The sequence below is a fragment of the Rana temporaria genome, chromosome 8 (assembly GCF_905171775.1).
Source record: "Rana temporaria chromosome 8, aRanTem1.1, whole genome shotgun sequence".
Classification (NCBI taxonomy): domain Eukaryota; kingdom Metazoa; phylum Chordata; class Amphibia; order Anura; family Ranidae; genus Rana; species Rana temporaria.
The window spans coordinates 113978666-114001858 of record NC_053496.1 but is presented as its reverse complement, the minus strand read 5'-3'; the positions used below and the strand labels follow the sequence as shown (position 1 = coordinate 114001858).

General features: G+C 40.4%; 1 protein-coding gene across 3 annotated transcripts in view; it reads left to right on the top strand.

Moving 5' to 3' along the window:
• Nucleotides 1-23193, top strand: part of GRID1 (glutamate ionotropic receptor delta type subunit 1) — a 1428863-nt gene that overhangs the window by 1305117 nt on the left and 100553 nt on the right. For all 3 annotated transcript variants that reach the window (XM_040320512.1, XM_040320513.1, XM_040320514.1), the window contains exon 13: nt 12859-13054. In XM_040320512.1, the coding sequence (XP_040176446.1) occupies nt 12859-13054 (196 nt within the window). The remainder of the gene's footprint in view (nt 1-12858; nt 13055-23193) is intronic.

Sequence of the window (23193 nt, the reverse complement as noted above, 5' to 3'; positions counted from 1 at the left end):
ATAAGGCTTACTAGCATCCATTGGCATACAGTACCTGTCCGCGAGAATGTGTTTCCAGCACGACGGCATCGCGCTGGTTCTCGGCGACAGGGTGCCGACATCTCGCACTCGCTGCAATAGGAAGAGCACATTCCAGCGAGCATGACATAGAAGCGACGGGAATCCGACTCGGATTCCCGTCAATTCTAGATGCCGTGTTTGGTATGAATCATGAGGGGGAACTCCACGCCAAATTTTAAATAAAAAACCGTCATGGGTTCCCCTCCAGGAGCATACCAGGCCCTTAGGTCTGGTATGGATTGTAAGGAGAACCCCCCTATGCCAAAAAAAACGGCGTAAGGGTTCCCCCACAATCTATACCAGACCCGTATCCAAGCAAGCCCCCCTCCTGAGCCGTACCAGGCCGCATGCCCTCCACTTGCTATCCGGTGCCTTTCCTCGGGGCTGGCCGCCGCTATCTTCTTTGAAGCTCTTTAACTAGCGGCGGGCATTCCGGTCTTTCTTGTCGCCTTATTCCCTCTTTTTTTTCTTCCGATGTTGACTCGACGCTCCCTCCCACTGTAATGGTGGGTGGGTGCGGCACGCAACAAATTATATAGGCCATTTATGACGTCACAGTCCCAGCATGCTCCGGGACACCCGGAAGACACCCGGGCTGGAGCTGACTAATAAATGATTTTAAAAACCTGTGTTGTGTGTTTTTTTGACACTTTTTCTCCAGGTGAATGGGTAGGGGTACGATGTACCCCATACTCATTCACCTAGAGTGGAAGGCTGGTATCTGGGGCCCCCTTATTAAAGGGGGCGCCCGGATTCCGATAATCCCCCCGCCCGCAGACCCTGACAACCAATGGCCAGGGTTGTCGGGAAGAGACCCTGTCCTTATCAACATGGGGTGGGGGGCTGCAGGACGTCCTCCTTCCCCAAATCACCCACCCCCCCATGTTGAGGGCATTCTGCCTAGTATGACTCAGGAGGGGGGGGCGCTCGCTTGTCCCCATTCATTTTCTGACCGGCCAGGCAGCATGCTCAGATACGGGTCTGGCCTGTGTGATCCGGTCTGAAGAAATGCTGAAAGTGTTTTCCCTCATCTAGCAAGACGGAAGCATCCCTCCCTGATCAAAGTGGTCTGTTACCATAGCCGGCAGGCTGATGCACACGCTCTATAGATTTCCTTAACCAGAGATCCTTCCAGTCTGGTAAGCAGCAGTAATATCACACCCTTTTGGCTTAAAATAAGATCCAGGCTTCTTCTAGATATTCCATTGAATATTACAGCGATTATTGGATTCATCCCTAGAAATGTCCTACTGCTAACAATTTCCTCACTTCATGTTTGGGACTTTGTTTTTATTTTATTTAACACATAGTTACTTTGGTAACATCTTGTTCACTGGTTTATGTGTGCATTTATATGCACAAACATACATAGTTACTCTGGTAACATTTTGTTCACTGTTTTATTTTTTGCATTGTATATGCACACATTGAGTTAGTCAATCTCACTTAATCATTTGTTTTGGTTGCACACTTGTTTACTATTTGTATGTCTCTTTGGGCTTTAAGTATTTAGGCTTTCATGAGCAGCAGTACCATTCTCTGTTTGAATATTTTTTCACCTACTATATAATAATTTTTATATAATTTACTTAATTTTACCTTAATTTTTTATTAGGTTAAGCGCAGAGTTCTTTTCTCTTTTTACTGATTGTCTGTTCCCTGTCACCGGGAACATCGATCAGTGACGTGTCACTCGTAGCCACGCCCCAGTTGTTAGAATCACTCCCTAGGACACACTTAACCCCTTCAGCACCCCCTTCAGGTTAACCCCTTCACTGCCAATGTCATTTTTACAGTAATTGGTGCAATGGTCCCAAAATAGTGTCAAAAGTGTGTAATGTGTCCGCCATAATGTTACAGTCACGATAAAAATCACTGATCGCTGCCATTACTAGTAAAAAATATATTAATAAAAATGCCATAAGACTATCCCCTATTTTGTAGACACTATAACTTTTGTGATCACTAGTGATCTGTGATTGGCTACAGCTAACCACATGGTACAGGGTGATGTGATTGGCTCAGGTACAATGTGAGCTGTGGGCCAATCACAACATAGTAAACATGGCTGCTATGAATGAATACATTCATAACAGTTTTGTTGACATTGACATTGTTGTCAAATAGTTTAAGATTTTGTTTGATTTTAACATAAAAATTTGATATTAACCAGTTCCCGACCACCGCATGTACATATACGTCCACAATATGGCACGTACAGGCACATGGGCGTATAGGTACGTCCTCGCCTATTAGCGGGTGGGGGGTCCGATCGGGACCCCCCCGCTACATGCGGCGGTCGGGTTCGCTCGGGGAGCGATCCGGGACCACGGCGCGGCTATTTGTTTATAGCCGCTCCGTCGCGATCGCTCCCCGGAGCTGAAGAACGAGGAGAGCCGTGTGTAAACACGGCTTCCCCGTCCTTCACTATGGCGGCGCATCGATCGCGTCATTCCCTTTATAGGGAAGACACGATCGATGACGTCATTCCTACAGCCACACCCCCAAACAGTTGTAAACACATAGTAGGTGCACCCTAACTCCTACAGCGCCACCTGTGGTTAACTCCCAAACTGCAACTGTCATTTTCACAATAAAGAATGCAATTTAAATGCATTTTTTGCTGTGAAAATGACAATGGTCCCAAAAATGTGTCAAAATTGTCCGAAGTGTCCGCCATAATGTCGCAGTCACGAAAAAAATTGCTGATCGCCGCCATTAGTAGTAAAAAAAAAATAAAAAAAAAATGCAATAAAACTATCCCCTATTTTGTAAACACTATAAATTTTGCGCAAACCAATCGATAAACGCTTATTGCGATTTTTTTTACTAAAAATAGGTTGAAGAATATGTATCGGCCTAAACTGAGGAAAAAAAAATGTTTTTATATATGTTTTTGGGGGATATTTATTACAGCAAAAAGTAAAAAATATTGCTTTTTTTTCAAAATTGTCGCTCTATTTTTGTTTATAGCGCAAAAACTAAAAACCGCAGATGTGATCAAATACCACCAAAAGAAAGCTCTATTTGTGGGGAAAAAAGGACGCCAATTTTGTTTGGGAGCCACGTCGCACGACCGCGCAATTGTCTGTTAAAGCGACGCAGTCCCGAACTGTAAAAACACCTTGGGTCTTTAGGCTGCATATTGGTCCGGGGCTTAAGTGGTTAATTGACTACTAAATGAAAATCACTGTAAAAACTTGTACATTCAAGAAAAGATTTACATGCTGCTGCTTCAAAATTCATCATCACCGTAGTCAAAATTAAATGTCAATTTGACCCCATTAATGATTACAAAAATGAATGAACATTCTTACAAAGAAAAATGTTGAACAAAATTCTACTATTGTATGCCCAGCCTAATTATAGTGTCCCTCCTTTAACAGGGCTGGTCTTTTTTTACCAAGTGACCCTGTGATTTAAAACCCCCCGCTTTGGGCAAAATAGGTATTATATTGCAAGTTATGCAGCATCTAGGTCACAATCATTCCATGATGAAACCATTGCCAACATCATATTACCCTGTTTATTAGAACATTTATAGTTCTAAACAGATATTTTGAATAATCTCTGCAAACTTCTTTGAATAGTATCACATGGAAATATGAATAAAATGTGAAAAAAAGTATTATTCCCTTGAATTATTATCTATTCCTTAAAATATTGTATTTCATCATTTACATAAAAAAAATGATGTGATACATTCTAAAGAAGAGCTGATTCGTTTTCCAGGTAAGGAGAATGATACAGATATCACTATTGTGCTGCAGCTACACATAATCAATGGCCGTGTGACAAATTCTCTGTTGTCTATACCTCGTTCACAGATTAAATAAAGGCCATTGTAACTTGCTGCTCCACTGAGTTTAGGTTTAATCACACTTAAAGCATAGTCTATGCTTAGGAGGCTCTGAGAGCCAATAAAATCAATAGGGGGGGGGGGGTTAACAGAGCATCCTCTTTAAGCATTGATTTTTCTGTTTAAGTATCTGTAACTATCAACAACTTAGAACAACTCTCTTGTAATGTTTCTTGCAATGGTGCCCAAACAGTATCTGAATAATTATAAGCTGTGTAAACATATGCCAGTATAAATCACAAGGGGTTTACTACAGGGTTTGTAAAGTTTACAGAAAATAAAGCTGAGGTTAAATCATGGTATTGATGATACTGACCTTGGACACATGATGCACGTTCTAAAAACATTTACGCTAGACCTGTTTTCTTTAATTGATATGTTACCTTTTGACATAGTTCAAGTCCAGGAATACTATTGGATTTATTTCATTTAGGCTCCTCTAGCACTGCTTTTCCTAGGTAAAGGGGTTAGGGCTGTTTAGATACAGATTGGTTTCTTGTGACTTTGCTACCAAGTTGCCAGCATCTATCCACACATTGACGTCCTCACTTATATCATAGATGTCATCAAAAGCAAACTCTACAATGAAGAGCTGGGCATACACAAAAACAGAGCCGTATGATGTAACTGGGGAGTAGAACATTTCTAGTAACATATTGTATAGAGGAGAATACAGTATGTGAGATATTTCTTTAATAAAAAATATAGATTATTCCTGCACTCTACAACTACCATACACTGCAGATTTATGTTTGACTTAGTGGGCAGATGAACACCCCAAATCCTACTCAGGTCGGAACTTGCACCTCATCCCCATATACTAACAATTTTAATTATTTTGCTGTGTACACACAGTCGGAATTTCCGACAACAAATGTTCGATGTGAGCTTGTTGTCAGAAAATCTGACTGTGTGTATGCTCCATCGGACATTTGCTGTCTGAAATTCTGCCAACAAATGTTTGAGAGCTGGTTCTCAATGTTTCAGACAACAAAAGTTCTGATCGTCTGTAGCCAATTCCGACACACAAAAATCCTACGTATGCTCGGAATCAATTTGCCGCATGCTCGGAATCATTGAACTTAATTTTTCTCGGCTCGTCGTACTGTTGTACGTGACCACTTTCTTGACGTTTGGAATTTCCGTCAACATTTGTGTGACCGTGTGTATGCAAGGCAAGTTTGAGTGAACAATCCGTCGGAAAAAAATCCACGGTTTTGATGTCAGAATGTCTGATCGTGTGTACATGGCATTACTCTCTAAATAGTGTTGCTATGATAGAAAATACTGTATCTTATTAAATAGTTTGCAGCTGAAATCATTTTGTTGTATGTGTTTGCATGAAACTACAATCTATTTACAATTTTTTTTTTTGCTTTTGAAACTGAACGAACTACTAGTATTGAAAATAGCTTATCTCCTAAATAAGAGACTCAGCATGATTTGTTGACTTGTCCCTACAGCCCCTTTAGTGGTAGCCTTAATTTGTCTTTGCCACTCTACCCCATTATGTCATTACAAATACAGATGAGTTTAGAGCTAAAAAGAGAGGAGGGAGCCTTGATATGGAGTAATGTAGACATTCTACTGAAATATACTGAATAAGAAACCACACTGATACTTTGTTTTATATGCGATGCTGTTAAAAAATACTGCTTATCAGGTTTCTATTGGATTTTCACAAACAGGGTTACTGTGACTTAAAAAAATGAATTTGGGATATGTTTTTTGGGCTTTTAAAAATAAGTAATGCATAAAATGTTTCTGTAAACCTTTCTCAACCCACTTAAAGGAAAAAAAAACAGCTTTTGCAGGATTTAGCTAGGTGAATTTTCTGTTGGTTTCTTCTATTTGTTAAGAATTTCACTGTTGACAATTCTCTACCAGAATTTCCATTTCTAACCAGTTGCCATAGGTATTACAAAGTCAAATGATGATTTTATCTCTCCCCTTTTAGAACGCTCCCCATCCATGGTTATTAGAAATAGATAATTGTTCTAACTCTTTAATATTTGTTCAAGTAAACGACTGGCATAGCAATACAAGAAAATAACATTGCCTACATTTGATGTACAGCCAGAATAACACAATACACACCACATGTACGTTTAATAAGTAGTGTTGCTCACGAATATTCGCATTGCGAATATTCGACTCGAATATAGCATATTCGAGAAATCGCGCTATATTTCGAATTTCGCGGTGAATATTCGCAATTCCGAATATTCGCATTTTTTCAATTTGATTTTTAAAACAGATCACATCCTATCGACGTCTAAAAGCATTGCTGGTATGATTAGAGACCCTGGGCCGAGTAGCTAAGCTGAGGCGATCCTTTTATGTTGCCAAATTGAAAAATTTTTTTTTTCGATTTTTCGCTATTGCGAATGCGAAAATGATTGCGAATTTTCGATAACTGTGGTAGGAGAACTCTGATTGTCTCTGATGCAAAAGGGGGGGGGCTTTGTGTATGTGTATGTTATGAATATTTGTATGTTTGATATTATTATTTTTTGTAAGAAGGAAAAAATTGCGCATACCTTAAAAAAGGGGAGAATACAGCAGCAACTCAAAAATGTTATACAACATAAATTAATACAAGACAGAAAATGGAGTCGCTCTACAAGAATAAAAAATATGTCTAGTGACAAGACATGTGGGCAAATTATAAAATAAGCAAGCGCAAATAACTTGTGAAATACACAGTGAAACAAATATATAAAGAAATATAGTCCCAATAATAGAAAAATAATCTTTCATAAAAATGTCTTTGATATGTGAAGTGAAAAAAAGTCCAAAGCATGCAGCATGAACGTGTTCAATCTTCAAGGTGTTTGATTGACAAATGGCTGTGACAGATGGATAGAGTAAAGAATCACCACCAATGCAAAACACTTTTTATTTTGTATTGTAAAATATCACGAATATTCTGAGCCAATCAGAGTGCTCCTTCCGCATTTGCCGAATATTCGCAATTATTTTGTATTGTAAAATATCAAGAATATTCTGAGCCAATCAGAGTGCTCCTTCTGCATTTGCCGAATATTCGCAATTATTTTGTATTGTAAAATATCAAGAATATTCTGAGCCAATCAGAGTGCTCCTTCCGCATTTGCCGAATATTCGCAATTATTTTGTATTGTAAAATATTAAGAATATTCTGAGCCAATCAGAGTGCTCCTTCCGCATTTGCCGAATATTCGCAATTATTTTGTATTGTAAAATATCACGAATATTCTGAGCCAATCAGAGTGCTCCTACAGCATTTGTCGAAATTGCGCAATAAATATTGCATTCGCATGTTGCGATATTTCGATAAAATATCACGAATATTCTGAGCCAATCAGAGTGCTCCTACCGCAGTTATCAAAAAATCGCAATTATTTTCGCATTCGCAATAGCGAAAAATCGCAATCATTTAATTTCGATAAAATATCACGAATATTCGAATTTAGCGAATATATCTCGAATATTCGAATATATATTCGAGATATATCGCGAAATCGAATATGGCATATTCTGCTCAACACTATTAATAAGTACAGTAAATTCCAACTAATGCACAAGACCTTTAAAAAAATTGGGCCCAAGACATCAATCCGAACACAATTTATGGAAAAAAAATGTCCCCATTAGAGTCCCTTACTTGCTGGCTGAAAATGTTGCATATACTGTACATAACTATGCAGGAAGATCATTGTCCAATGGTATAAGGTGCAGATATGAAGCAGAGAAAGTATAATTTGTCCAAGGGGACCAAGTATTGTCAAATTAACCCTGTCAATTGTGAAGAATAGCTATCAATTGTTCTATCTTTTAGAATTCCTCAACTCTAGTAAACCCCATCTGAATCAATTAAGGTGTTTTTCCATAGAGCCTAAACACTGATCCACTGAAGTAATATGGTGGAATGTTTTACATACCTCCTCCCAAAACAGGCAGAGTAGCGGGCAGTCCAAAAAAAAAAAAAAAAAAGATTTAAGGACCCTATACCTTACTGGTAGTTCCATCAAGAACTGAGAACCTGAGGAAAGTGCTTATGAAGGAGGGCAGGAACACGATATTAACATGTAGGAAGCTCATAGGTTTGTTCCTAAAAAACTATTAGATGATGATGCCTGATGTGAAAGTAAAATTACCCTTCTAATCTAAGAATTAATACATGTAGTTTGTAAGTCAGATTCCCACTTACAAATTAATAAAGGAACATAGTCATTCGGGTGCCCAATCAGTAGTGTGGCAGGCAATTGATGCCAAGAAACTGATGAATTCTGACTTAACTACTTCCCACCTGACCAGGTAGGCGCTTCCTCCTTCTGAGTGGATTTTCAGGAATGCCCCTCAGAAGCAGGGGGATTGCGTGTGCACGCGCAGCAGCATAATCCCGATGCGCTTATGTCACCCAGACATGGTGCATCTCCAATCGGCAGGAGGGTCTGTGATTGGCCCTCTCATGTGTAACAGTAAAAGCACATGTCCAAATGATCACGTATGCACACATATGTCCGTGATCACCTGCGAACATCTGTACATGATCATCTGCGTACATCTATACGTGATCACACAAACCAATTATTATACACTTAACAGGATTTTTTTTTACCAAAGACATGTAGCAGAATACATTTTGGCTTAAATTTATGACGAAATTAGATTTTATTGGATTTCTTTTAAAAATGGAAACAAGAAAATATTGTTTTTTTCCCCAAATTTTCACACAAAAAAATTAAAAACTGAGTCGTGAATAAACACCAATGAAAAGAAAGCTCTATTTGTGTGAACAAAATGGTAATAATTTAATTTGGGTACAGCGTAGCATGACCGCGCAATTGTCATTGAAAGTGCAAGAGTGCTGAAAGCTGAAAATTGGTCTGGGAAGGAAGGGGGCAAAAGTGCCCAGTATTGAAGTTGATAAAGACTTAGACCCCATTCACATCTAGGCGTTTTTACGCCTGTAGCGCTACGCCTCTGCCGCCAGAGGGCTGGAAATACATGTCCCTCTATGGAGATGGTTCACAACTCCACGCCGAACGCCGGACGCCTGTCGCCTGCGGCGTGAAAAAAGGTCCCGGACCTTTTTTTCAGGCGTCTTCGAGCGTTCGGCTAGGAGATGGCAATCATCTCCATAGAGGGGGTCATCTTGGGACACATCTAGGCGGACAATACCCGCGTTTTGTCGCCGCAAATCGCGGTACAAAACGCCGCTATTTTTACCGCGATTTGCGGCGACAAAACGCCGCGATTTCGTCCGTCTAGATGTGAATGCAGCCATAAAGGGAGCTTTAGCATACTGAGTAGGAGGAAGTGTGGACCTAAGAAAATACCTAATTTGAAAAGTGGCTAAAGACCCCACAGGGGGCTAAAACAATACTTGATCCAACAAATTCTGATTTGAAATAAAATGCATAACTCTCCCCTTGGCACATTTTAGAAGTCGCCTAAGCTGCTTACTCTCCATACTGGAAAATCTGAGTACCCTATCACTGGTAAAAAGGTAATGGGGCTGGTGAGATCCTTGGAAGCGGAAATGTCCTACACACTACACCAAGAGTTGGCTCTGGCATCACATGAGATTTTAAAATTCACCACATACTAGGTAGGGGGTATTCACTTCAGTACTGGAGAGGAGGGGGTGGTGTTTCTAACCCCATATGTAAGACGTTATGTTAAGTGAAGTAAGTTTGTGGAACATAAATCGGAAGTGTCTGTATGAGCTATAGAAGCTAAGGACGGCCGGTTCAACAGATTTGCACCATTGGCAAGCTGAATGTACTAAGTTAATAGATCAATCAACTTTGCTACAACCAGATTCTCTTGCAATAATCACTGCCTGATCCCAGTGGGGGTGGCTTACCCCAGTCTCCTGGCTGGGAGAAGACAATGGCCCGACAGGAGGGATTGCCCCATTGACACTATGTGTGTTGACGGGGGATCAAACTAATTTTTTTTCTGCAACCCACAGTTGCAGGAAAAAAATGTGCTCTGCATATAGCCAGCTTAAGGAAGAATAGATATTTTAAATGCTTTACTTCCACAGAGCCAAGTCAAAGTTCGGGTTCCCCATTTCTGCTCAAGCCTGCTGCCCCTTGTCCTCTGCCCCGCCGACACCCTATACACTGCCCTGCTGCCCCCAGTCCTCTGCCCTGTTGGCCAATTTGCACTGGCCTACAAATGAATCACCTCTGTACACTACTGTACAAACTGCTAACATTATCATCTGCCTTACTCACCCTTGTACACTGCCTTGTTGACCTCCCATCCTCTGCTCCTCTTACATTTACTGCACCCCCACATCAGAGAGGCTATATCCAACCCTGACCATAACATTTTCATACATATTTGTTTTCCCATTGAAAGAGTGAGTAGAGATGGGCTGAACACCCCCGGTTCAGTTTGCGCCAAAACGTTTAAACTTCGCAAAGTTCGGAACCCGAACGACAAACCCCATTAAAGTCTATGGGACTTGATCTTGAAAAATCAAGTTCATATTTTAAAAGCCTAATATGCAAGTTATTGCCCAAAAAACAGGGTATAGGGCCTGGCTAATGCACTGGGGGACATGTACCAATGCAAATAAAAACTTAAAAAATATAGTTTTTTAAGGAGCAGTGATTTTAATGATGCTAAAAGTTACATTCTTTATTTTTAAAAACAGAAGAGCTGGTGGCGCACTAAGCACATTTGTTATGCATGTCGTTGTGCATTTGTGCTTTATGAATGTTCAAGACACCTAAATGCAAGGAGTAGAGTTTCTATTCTTACCATGGTGATCTGCATTAGCAGTGTCAGATCATCAAATGAGGGACCTGCCCAAAAAAAGAAATATATGTGTTGGTAAAAGCATAGCAGGGTACTGGTTAACTTCTTGTGATGGTAACCCGAATCCTTGGTGTGCCAGGCTGTTATCTTTGTGAAGAGGACACATTTTTTACCTATCTAAAAGTATATATAAACAAAATTGTGTAAAAAAATTAGGGCCTTACTGAACAGAATGACCCAAATGTTTCTGATCAAGACCTCCACTGTTCACAAATTTCTAGCTGATATAATGCTGCAAATTTGTTATTTGAGCAGTGCATTTTAATTAAATTCATTCTTGGGCACAGAAATGTTGCATTCTTTAACAGGAAATCACATTTCAACCGTACCACAACTGCAAGGTAAAAACTGAAGAAAACATCTCAGTGCCTTTCTAAGTATTTATAGCTCCTAAAAACAGCTGCTTAAACAACAGTTTTCCTGTTTGTTTTTTTCAACTGTTAATTGACAGTTAAAATTTCACGATTATAGTGGTTTTAACTATTTTAAACTAGTAAACACATTTGTCAAGAGGTAGATATATTTAACCAAGTACTTGATTTTCTTACTGGAAACCTAATCTTAACAGCATGGAATATATATATATATATATATATATATATATATAGTGCTGAAATTAATATGTCACATAATTCTTCTAAACTGAGAACATTTGTAGATTCTTCTCCTAATTAACAGAGATGCAAGCCTCATCAATTAGGATGAGTTTAGTCCATATTCAATTCGAGTTCTCAGTGGTCTCATGGTGCAACACACATATTGTTTATTTCATTTATCGCATTCCACAACATATACAACATTGCTAGTGTCACAGTTGATATATTAACGAATTGTGAATTCTTGTCCTGTGGCACATGACACTACTGTCTTGAGTTGTCTAAAATGTCTACTACAGAAACGGTATGTGTTATTCCCACAAATGTAAAAGCCCACAGTGTTCAACCAACTCTGATAGAAAAAAGTCAGATGGGGCCCACACACGGTCAGAATATCCGATGAAAAAATTCCGTCTGACTTTTTTCATTGGAAATTCCGATCTTGTGTACGAGGCATTATGCCTCAAGAAAGACATATAATGTCAATGGCATGGCCTGCAAATAGTTTGGACCTCAATCCAATTGAAAATCTTTTTTTTTTCTCCACAATCAAGGTATTTATTGGAAGTTAACCAAAGTGTACAAATGACATATCCATCATAGTAAATACAGTGGTTTTGTACAGACAAAAGAAAAACATATGTCGGTTGACAGTATAACGTGACACAATTTGAAATGGCTGAGTACAAATGATTGAAAATGAAAAAAAAAACAACAACTGAAATAGTATTTTAGGAGGGGGGAGGGACAAAGAGGGGGATGGAAGAAGGGGGGAGGGGAAGGTGGAAGTGGGAAAGAGAGAAGTTAGCAGATGGGGATAATCAAGAGAGAGAATGCAGAGTACAAATTCAAATATAGCTATACGCAATTTGAATACTTAACAACATTATATAACACGAATTGCAATGACGGACTTAGGAGCAATATAGCTTCACAGAGATAGTGTTTGATATTCAATGGAGAAGGAAAACAACAACCACTATTACTATTTTCCTTTTTCATAGCTAGGATTTCTTCCATTTTGTAGATATAAGTAACCCTGTCCAGCCAATCCCTGACCTCCAATTGAAAATCTATGGTGAAAATGAAAGAAAATACTTTATGACAAGGCTCCAAGTTAGAGCTTGATGAAGAATACAGTTTGTCAAAGGTTAAATCTATGATTCCAAAAATTCAAGATGGTATAAAAGCCAGAGGTGGTGCAACAAAGTACTAGTGGTGTATTGTAGTGTTTTTTTTTTCATGATAACATATTTTTTTCTTTTTTTAAGTGTTTATTAAAGCCAGAAGGTTGGAATGGTAAATGAAAATAGTTTTGAGGCACGTCTGTGATTATTTTATATTATACACAATTAAACAGTTGCATAAACATTTTCCAAGAGTGGTGAATCCATACTTTTTGCCAGGGGTTGTAAATAAGTATGCATGTAATATGTTTAATGATGACACATATTTAATTTAATGTTTTTTTTTCTTTTAAGAAAATATTTAATTTACATATATGCTGGGCTTATTCTTTTGCAGAACCTTTCACGACTTAGCTAAACAAATGGATCTGTCCTACGGTACAGTTAAGGATTCTGCAGTCTACGAGTACTTTAAAGCAAAAGGAACAAACACTCTGGAACAAGACAGCACATTTGCAGAACTGTGGAGGACTATTAGCAAAAACAATGGAGCTGACAACTCTGTTTCCAGCCCTTCTGAAGGAATTAGAAAGGTATGGACATTTATATTGCCTGAAACTGCTTAAAATGAAAAAAAAAAAAAAAACAGTATGGGGCAGATCCACAAAAGCATTACGCCGGCGTATCTCTTGATACGCCGGCGTAATTTAAAATTTCCCACGTCGTATCTTTGTTTTGTATCCACAAAACAAGATACAACGGCATCTGGGATCGATCTGACAGGCATACGTCTTAGTACGCTGTCGGATCTTAGATGCAATTTTTTGGCGGCCGCTAGGTGGCGTTTCCGTTGAAATCCGCGTTGAGTATGCAAATGAGCTATTAACGGCGATCCACGAACGTACGTCCGGCCGGCGCATTTTTTTACGTAGTTTTCGTTCGGCTTTTTCCGGCGTATAGTTAAAGCTGCTGTTATGAGGCGTACTCAATGTTAAGTATGGCCGTCGTTCCCGCGTAGAATTTTGACATTTTACGTCGTTTGCGTAAGTCGTTCGCAAATAGGGATTTGCGTAGAATGACTTCACCATCGGAAGCGTTGGCTTGTTTTGGGTTAATTTCGAGCATGCGCACTGGGATACCCCCACGGACGGCGCATGCGCAGTTAAAAAAAAAACATTGTTTATGTCGGGTCACGACGTATTTACATAAAACACGCCCCCATTACATCCATTTGAATTAGGCGCCATTACGCCGGCAAAGATAAACTACGCCGCCATAACTTACGGCGCGGATTCTTTCAGGATTTGAAAAAAAAAGTAAGTTACGGTGGCGTAGTGTATTTTGGATACGCTACGCCCGGCGCATAAATGCGCCGATGTACGAGGATCTGCCCCTATGCCTTTACTTTTGTATTTTAGGTGTGCACATTTTGAATACATTTTATACTACCACATACATTAAAAAAAAAACAGTAAACAAAGCATTAATGCAAATTCTGTTATTGAGTACAGTATTGATTATTGATGGAGCTGTTTTTTTTTCACTTACTTATAAAGTAAGAGTTGCAGGTATTGGCTACAAAAAATATTTTTTTATTCAAGTGGGTTCCTGTACCATGTGCTGTGGTTTGCACTTAGATATGTGGATTGAGATTTCATCCAGGATACCAAGAGAGTCTGGTTTCGAGTAGAGTTCTTGTTTAATATTTTTATTGAGTTTTGCCCAATAAAACAAGTTACAAATGCAGAATGCAAATATGGGATAAAGATCATAACAATAATGACTGAAATATAGGTAGAGTTTGGTGCTCAAATGCATGTTCATATTTATCAGATAAATACAGAAAATACGCAAATGTCATGTATAAGGGACTAAAGAAAGTAATTAAAAAAAAAGGACTATACCTTATATCAGGCTTAGCGTGCCTCCGGACCACCCATCCACCCCTAAGGCCCCATACACACCATAGAATCTATCCGCAGATAAATCCCATCAAATGGGTTTCTGCGGATAGATTCTATGGTGTGTACACTCTGTCGGATATTTATCCACAGAGAAATCTCCCCTGGGATGGATTTCCAGCAGATGGATATTTGCTGACATGCTCAACAAATCCATCTGCTGGAATCCATTCCAACGGATGGATCCGCTCGTCTGTACAGACTTACCGGATCCATCCGTCCAAAGGGATTCCCCGCACGCGTCGTAATGATTTGACGCATGCGTGGAATTCCTTATATGACAGCGTCGCGCCCGTCGCCGCGTCATAATAGCGGCGACGGCACGACACGTCATCGGCAGAGGATTTCAGCGCGGATTTCAATGCGATGGTGTGTACACGCCATCGCATAGAAATCTTCTAAAATCCTCGAGAGGATTTATCCGCGGATACGGTCCGCTGGACCGTATCTGCGGATAAATCCTCTCGTGTGTATGGGGCCTAATGGGTTCAAACTGTGGATGGGAGGGGGCACGTGAGAGGAAAGATAAATAAAATATGAGAAAGCTAAAGTCCCAAGAAGATAAATATAGTTATCGTGACATACAAGAAAAGGAGCATACATCTCCTGTGCGTTGTTTCTATAATACCTGAACTGACCATAAAAAATGGGTTGTATTAATAAAGGAATCTATTAGGTAAATAGTCCAAACTCTAAATTATATATGCAGACAATTGTAGAAAAAAAACAAGAGAGAAAAAATCACAAATTTACTTGTTGATGAATAGGGAGTCAAGTTGATCAAGTTCCAGGGTCGGAAATTTAATATCAGAGAATAAATCATCAGCTTTAAGTTTGTCAAAATTCTGAGTCAGGGAGTATAGATCAGCTAATTTTGACCGAAAAATCTCTAATATTCTTACTGGGTTGCTAGTGAATGAATCTCGGGGACGTTATGAGTTTAATGGATGTTTGTGAGTGTTGTACTGTTTTAAGGCAACGTGCCATAGGAGTGTCTGGTTTGTTGGCTTTGAGATAGTGAAAATGCTGTCTTCTACGTACGGTTTTGTCTGCAGAATCTGTCAAGAAAAGGTCAAGGTCAAGTTTAGCTCTCTCATATTTAGTATTATTTGTGGCATTAGGAACTGATCGAAAATCTGCGTGGCAATTATTAAAGTTATGTTCTAGTTTATTAAATAAAAGTTTGCGTTCTCTTTTAAGAGCTGCAGCTTGTTGCATCAATTTGCCACAAATGACAACGTTATGGGCTTCCCATAGTGTAAGAGCTGAAATATCTCCATTGTCATTGAATGTAAGATATTCAGTAAGAGCTGTCTCGATTTCTAAACGATGTGACGGGTGCGACAACATAGAATCATTGATACACCAGGTCGTATCGTGTGACCTAGATACGGGAGAGGCCAGAGTGATGGAAACCGCACAATGATCTGTCCATGAACAAGGAATAATTGTAGAGGAAAGGATCTCAGGTAGCATGCTGGATGGGATAAAAATATGGTCTATCCGGGAAAAAGATTTGTGGGGATAAGAATAATGGGCCAGATTCACAAAGGAGATACGACGGAGTATCTCAGATACTCTGTCGTATCTCTCAGAGTATCTATGCGACTGATTCATAGAATCAGTTACGCATAGATAGCCCTAAGATCCGACAGGTGTAATTGTTTTACACTGTCGGATCTTAGGATGCAGTACCGCGGCCGCCGCTGGGGGGAGTTTACGTCATAAACCAGCGTCGGGTATGCAAATTAGGAGTTACGGCGATCCACGATGTTTTTTTGCGTTCGCTACGTCGCTGCTAGTCTAGTTTCCCGTCACAAAGTTAGTCGTCGTTTTTGGTGCCCTAACTTTACACAGCACACGTATGTGCTGTATAAAGTATGGCCGTCGTTCCCGCGTCGAAATTTAAAAATGTTTCCTTCTTGCGTAATACGTCCGGGAATACGGAAGTACGCTACGCACGTCGCCGTTCGAAAAAATTACGTCACTTCACGCAAAGCACGGTGGGAATTTCGAAATGGAGCATGCGCAGTAGGTCCGGAGCGGGAGCGCGCCTAATTTAAATGGCACACGCCCATTTAAATTACGCGTGCTTACGCCGGAGGCCGCCAGCGTAGGTTTTCATTGCAAGTGCTTTGTGAATCAGGCACTTGCGATGAAAACTTGCGGCGGTGTAACGTATCTACGATACGTTACGCCGCCGCACTCCTATGTGAATCTGGCCCATAGTGTGTAATTCCTACTAGTTGTGTTAACCTCCCGCCATGTGTCAACCAATTTGTGTGTGGACAGTAAATTTTGTAGAGATTGCCTATGGGTATTAGAGATGGGTGTGGACGGGGATTTGTCTAAGAAAGGAAAAAACATTGTATTAGAGTCTCCGCACAGCACAACGATTCCAGCTTTATGTGTTTCCACCACCTGAAAGAGGTGTGATAGGAAGGCTTCTGGGTATTTATTAGGGGCATAGTGCAACACCCATGTGATTACAGTATCTGCAAGAAGACCAGTAAGTAAAATATATCTGCCCTCTGGATCATTAATTTGCGAAGAAGGGGTAAATGGCATAGAACGGTGGAATTCAATAAGGTTTCCGCGTTGCTTGGTTGTGGCTGAGGCTACGTAAAATTGAGGATAGGAGGAGGATAAGAACTTAGGAGAAACTTTGTCAGTGAAGTGTGTTTCTTGAAGACAAATAATATGTGCCTTCTTAGCCGCAAAAGATCGCATTGCTTTGGGTCGTTTCTGGGGGATGTTGAAGCCTTGTATATTTAAGGATAAGATATTATGGGGGCCATAACACTTCAGCAACAGCGGTGCCAACCCCAGGAGAGATAGAATATAGAGAGAGAAGAAGAAAGAAAAGAAGAGGGAATTAAAAAAATAAATGGAAAACCCTTATATATATATATAAACAATTGCTACATAATAATATGCAAAAAGGGTGTAGGAACATCTCAGGGAAACAACAATTGTACCCCAACATCACCATCTGACTCCCGTCTAGTAATAGCAGGGGTCAGAGGGTGAGAAGAGGGCAACATGAGGTGCCTAGGGGCCAGCCAGCACCGGAGAACCTACAAACAGTACAATTAAACTTTAGGTAACAGCAACTTTAAATATAGTAAAAATAGAGAGAAAAAAAAGAATGGCTTAAAAAAGTAAAAATATGCTTTCACCAGCAACAGTTTAGTTATATAGTATGAGGGAATTTTTTTTTTTTATATAAAAAACAAACAAATAAAAAAATAACTTATGAGTATAACTACTCCAAAAATGATACTATTATTAACAGTATTCATACCATGGCCTGAGTTATAGAAAAAAATTAAATAAAAATACGTCATGAGTATAACTACTCCAAAAATGGTGATATTATTAACAGTATTCATATCATGGCTAAGTTATAAAAAATAAATAAAAATAAAAATACCTCATGAGTATAAATACTCTAAAAATTATGATATTATTAACAGTACTGATATCGTGGCCTGAGTTATAAAAAATAAATAAAAATAAAAATACCTCATGAGTATAACTACTCAAAAAATAATGATATTAACAGTATTCATATCATGGCCTGAGTTATATATATATATAAAAAAAATATCTCATGAGTATAACTACTCCAAAAATGATGATATTATTAACAGTATTCATATCATGGCCCGAGTTATAAAAAAATTAAATAAAAATACCTCATGAGTATAACTACTCCAAAAATGATGCTATTATTAACAGTATTCATATCATGGCCTGAGTTATTAAAAAAAACACACACACACTCACACACACATATATACATATATATACACATACATATATATACACACACATACACACATACATACATGTATGTGTAAAAAAAATATATACAAATATTTTAAACCAAGGGGAAGAACAAATGTCTCAGGTTATTAATCTTACAGATTGACATATAACCTTGAAGAAAAATTGATGATGTGTAAAAATGATCTAGCTCATCTAGCTCGATAATTGTAGGGATTAACAAACCAGACAATGAAGCAAAGTCAGTCCATGGAGTCGACATTGGGTGGTGACAGGGTTTCAAAGCGTCCGCGTTTATGCAGATTCTGGCGTGCAGAGGACTTAGGTTTTGATGGATCTTGTTGTGAGGATGAACATAAGGCTGAACGCCTGTGAGGGTGATCTTTAGTTTTGGGTTGATCCAGAAGTCCCAAATCTATCAGAACTGTTTGCAATTCTTCTGAGGTACGCCAAACATATTTTGTTTCTAGATGGGTGAAGCGTAGCGAAAACGGGGAAACCCCAATGATATATGATCTGATGACGCTGCAAAATTGGAAGGGTTTCAGTGACCATCTTTTGGTTACTTTAAGTGGGGAGAGATCAGAAAATAGCTGATATGCATTGCCTTGGAAGTTTAAGGCAGAATTTCCTCTGGCTGCTGCAAGTAACTGTTTCTTTGTTCGATAATAATGAAACCTAACAATTATGTCCCTGGCGGGACCGTTAGGTCTACGTGGGGCTAAAGCCCTGTGTACCCTACCATTTCCAGCCTTTCAACTGGGGTGCCAGGCAGGAGTTCTTGAAAAAGTGCAAGCATAGTAGCCTGTAGGTCCAGTACATGTTTAGGTATTCCTCTAAGGCCCCGTACACACGACCAAACATGTATGCTGAAACTGGTCCGCGGACCAGTTTCAGCATACATGTTCGGTCGTGTGTAGGCGCGAGCGGGCCGAATTCCAGCAAACATTTGCCCGCCGGGCCTTTTCCCAGCGGGCAAATATTCCTGGACGTGTTTTAAAACCGTCCGCTGGAATCCTGCCCGCTCGGACATGTACGGTCGTCAGTACAGACCTACCGTACATGTCCGAGCGCCCGCCGTCCCTCGCATGCGTCGAATGACTTTGACGCATGCGTGGAAGCCTTTAAATGGCAGGCCCACCCACGTCGCCGCGTCATCGCCGCGTCATCGTCGCAGCGACGACGCGGACACGCCCCGCGTAGTGTTTACGCGCGGACTTCTGTACGATGGTTAGTACAACCATCGTACAGAAGCCCTCTGGAAGGCATGTCCGACGGACCGCTTTCATCGTACATGTTTGCTCGTGTGTACCGGGCCTAATTCTTAAATTGGAACGTCTGTCCATATTCTCCTTGTTCTCTAATCTGTTTTGCAAGATAAACTTTTCCTCTTTTATATATTCCAATTCCTCCATATGCTGCTGAGTGTAAGTTTCCAGTTCATCTACCCTCACCTCTAATTCAGCAGTTCTCTGCCCAATCTCCCTAATCTCTTTAGTGATATTGTCAGTTATGTCATCTGAAGTCTGTTTCAATGCCTTCTGTAGCATCTTTTCAAACTGCTTAAGTATGCCAGATTGAATGGTAGCTTGTGAATGTTCCTCCTCAGAGTCGGTCTCACCTCCACAGTGCTGTGCCTTTAAACTGTGTGGCAGAGAGGTGGTAGTGCGCTGTGCGCTGGATCGTGAAGTGTTTGGTGGCCCCATTTTGGAAGAAAACGGCCTGGCCAGCGTCTTCTTATGATTCCCAGCTTTTATTTTTAGTTTGGGCCCCCGCAGGACCGTATTACCGGCTCAGACGTGTTCCCGGACGTAAGTAGCAGTATCAGGAATAGTTTCAGAAGCCGCAGTAGCTTTCAGTCCTCCGCTGTCACTAGCTAAGGAGCGGAGCTCTAAGAAAGCACGACTGCTCCCTCAGACATCCGCACATGTGCCCCCCGGTTTCTGGTAGAGTTCTAACCAGTTTACAGTTTGAAGGTCTGAATTACCCTGTGGGTCTACTGCAAGGATGATATGCATCTCTTACACCCTTGATTTTATTTAGGCCTTTAAAGCATGGCTATTGGTGGGTGGACCTCATATGTATAACTAGATTTTTTATATAATGAGAGTGGTCATAGTGGTAAAGTATCTAACAAATTTTAGTACACCCCTCACAATTTTTTCGCAATATTTTATTATATATTTTCATGTGACAACACTGAAGACATGACACTTTGCTACAATGTAAAGTAGTGAGTGTACAGCTTGTATAATAGTATACATTTGCTGTCCCCTCAAAATAACTCAACACACAGCCATTAATGTCTAAACCGCTGGCATCAAAAGTGAGTGAAACAATTTGTCACTGATGGTACTCTGCAGACTGACCACTTTATTGTGGAGTGGGTGGGAGGAGTTTCCAAGATTGTACGTACCTTGAACAACATTCTCCTCTCCAACACTGTTGTTAAACACTCCGGGCCAGATTCACAAAGGACTTACGATGGTGTATCTCCAGATACGCCGTCGTAAGTCCGAATGTGAGGCGTCGTTTCTCGGCGCCTGATTCAAAGAATCAGATATGCCAGAATTTGTCTAAGATATGACTGACGTAAGTCTCTTACGCCGTCGTATCTCAGGTGCATAATTACGCTGGCCGCTAGGGGCGCTTCCGTATATTTCCGTGTTGAATATGCAAATGAGCTAGATACGCTGATTCACGAACGTACTTGCGCCCGGCGTATTAAAATACGCTGTTTCCGTAAGGCGTAAGACCGGCGTAACTTTAGCCCTCATAAAGTAGGGGTAAGTCATGTTAAGGTATGGACGTCGGAAACGTCAATTTTTACGTTGTTTGCGTAAGTCGTACGTGAATGGGGATGGGCGTCGGTTACGTTCACGTCGACGGCGTAACTTAGGGAGAAAATTTGACGTGATACTGAGCATGCGCGCGCATGCGCCGTTCGTTAGGTACGTCATTTACGCGGGGTCACGATTAATTTCCATACAACACGCCCCCTACCAGTCTACTTTGAATTAGGCGTGCTTACGCCGGCCCATTTACGATACGCCGCCGTAACTTAGGGTGCAAGTTCTTTGTGAATACGGTACTCGCCTCTCTAAGTTACGGCGGTGTAGCGTATATGAGATACGCTATGCCCGCCTAAACTTAACCCATTCTTTCTGAATCTGGCCCTCCAACTGTAATCCAACAACATCACTGGCTTTTAAAATCTTTTTTTTTTATTCTGCTGGTGTCAGCCACCCTAAGTCTGCTGGTGCTGGCCACCACAGACTCATAAAACATCTTCAGCATCGTCCAGCAAATGTTAAAATACGTCAGTCTCCTAAAAAAAAAAAACAGAGGTGGCTCTGGCCCTTTCTAGCCTCAGTTTTCATTCTCCAATCCAGCTTATTATATATGTGCACACCCAGATACTTGTAACTCTCTACTACATCCACTCCTCGGATGGATACAAGGGTCACCAGTGTCTTCTTCATTCTCAAATCCACAACCAGCTCCTTTGTCCTTGTCACATTTAGATACAGATGATTATCCTTACACCATGTGACAAAGTTCTCCATCGCAGTCCTATACTCAGTCTCTTTCCCATTAATGCATTAAGGTAAAAAACCCTTCTGGTTGGAGCTCCTCCCCAGTCCCCCCCTTATACTTACCTGAGCCCCATTTGGGTCACAGCAATGTGCATGAGAGCAGCACCTCTTAGGGTCCCTCACTCTCTTCTTATTGGCTCATGCAGCAGTGGGAGTCATTGTCTCCTGCTGCTGTCAATCACAGTCAATGAAGAGAAAGAGGGGGGCCGTGCCGAGTCACACTGTGGATGAATAGACATCCTCAATGTCTATTTACAGGAGTGTGGCTATGGAGCGAGCCTGCTTGAGTGCCCCCATAGAAGAGGCTTACTATTAGGGGCACTCAGCAGGAGGAAGGAGGATCATGGGCAGGGAACCCAAAAAGAAAAAAAAGAAAAGGATTGGGGCTGCTCTGTGCAAAACCATTTCGCACAGAAGGTAAGTATAACATGTTTGTTCTTTTTTTTATTTTTTTTAATCTTGCATTTAGAAATAATTTAACTCTCTGGTAATCCTGAGACAGAGTTACATAGTCAATTTGTAAAAAGACAAAAGTCCATCAAGTTCATTGGTGCTCAACCCGTGGCCCTCCAGCTATTGCAGAGCTACAAGTTCCATCATGCCTTTGGGAGTCATGCTTGTAACTGTCAGTCCTGCAATGCCTCATGGGACTTGTAGTTCTGCAAAAGCTAGAGGGCAACAGGTTGAGCACCCATGATTTCAAGCAAGAAAACCGATTGCACAGAGGAGGCAAGCATCATCTCCCCCAACCTGTATAGAATGGGTTAAGGTTATAAACGACACGATATGGAAAGAAACGTTTACATATATTAGGCAGGGATGTACAAGGAAACATGAGAAAATATGAAAATCCTGGTTGGATGTGGAGAGGAGGAGAGTATATATGCAGAGTGTTTTTTCCCTTTTTTTCCCTCCCATTTTCCAACTCTTTTTTTGTTGGTGGAAGATTTTAATAGATAAGAATAATACATTTGAGCAATAACTAAATAATAATAAGAGGGATTACTCTGATGTGTATAGAAGAGAAAAAAGGGAAACAAATAGGGCAACTGAGATATAGTATGTGAAAAAACAAAAAGATGTGGCGCTTTGAATAGGAAACGATCCTACAAACTTGATGGTAGAAAAAAGAGCATCTAAGATATGTGTATCTAGACTCTACAAAACTCTACAAAACGTATGTATCAAATATGTGCAAAATAAAAAGCATACATATACACAAATTCAAATTATACATATTTCACAATTGTGAGAAAAGTGAATGCGTATAGAAGAGCTCCCTCCACACACTGACAGGATGTGAGCCCATCCCCCCTCCCCCCCTTCTCGCAGGTTCACACCCGAGACTCCCTGCAAGCCTGTGTTTGGTTGACTCCCGCCTGGAGT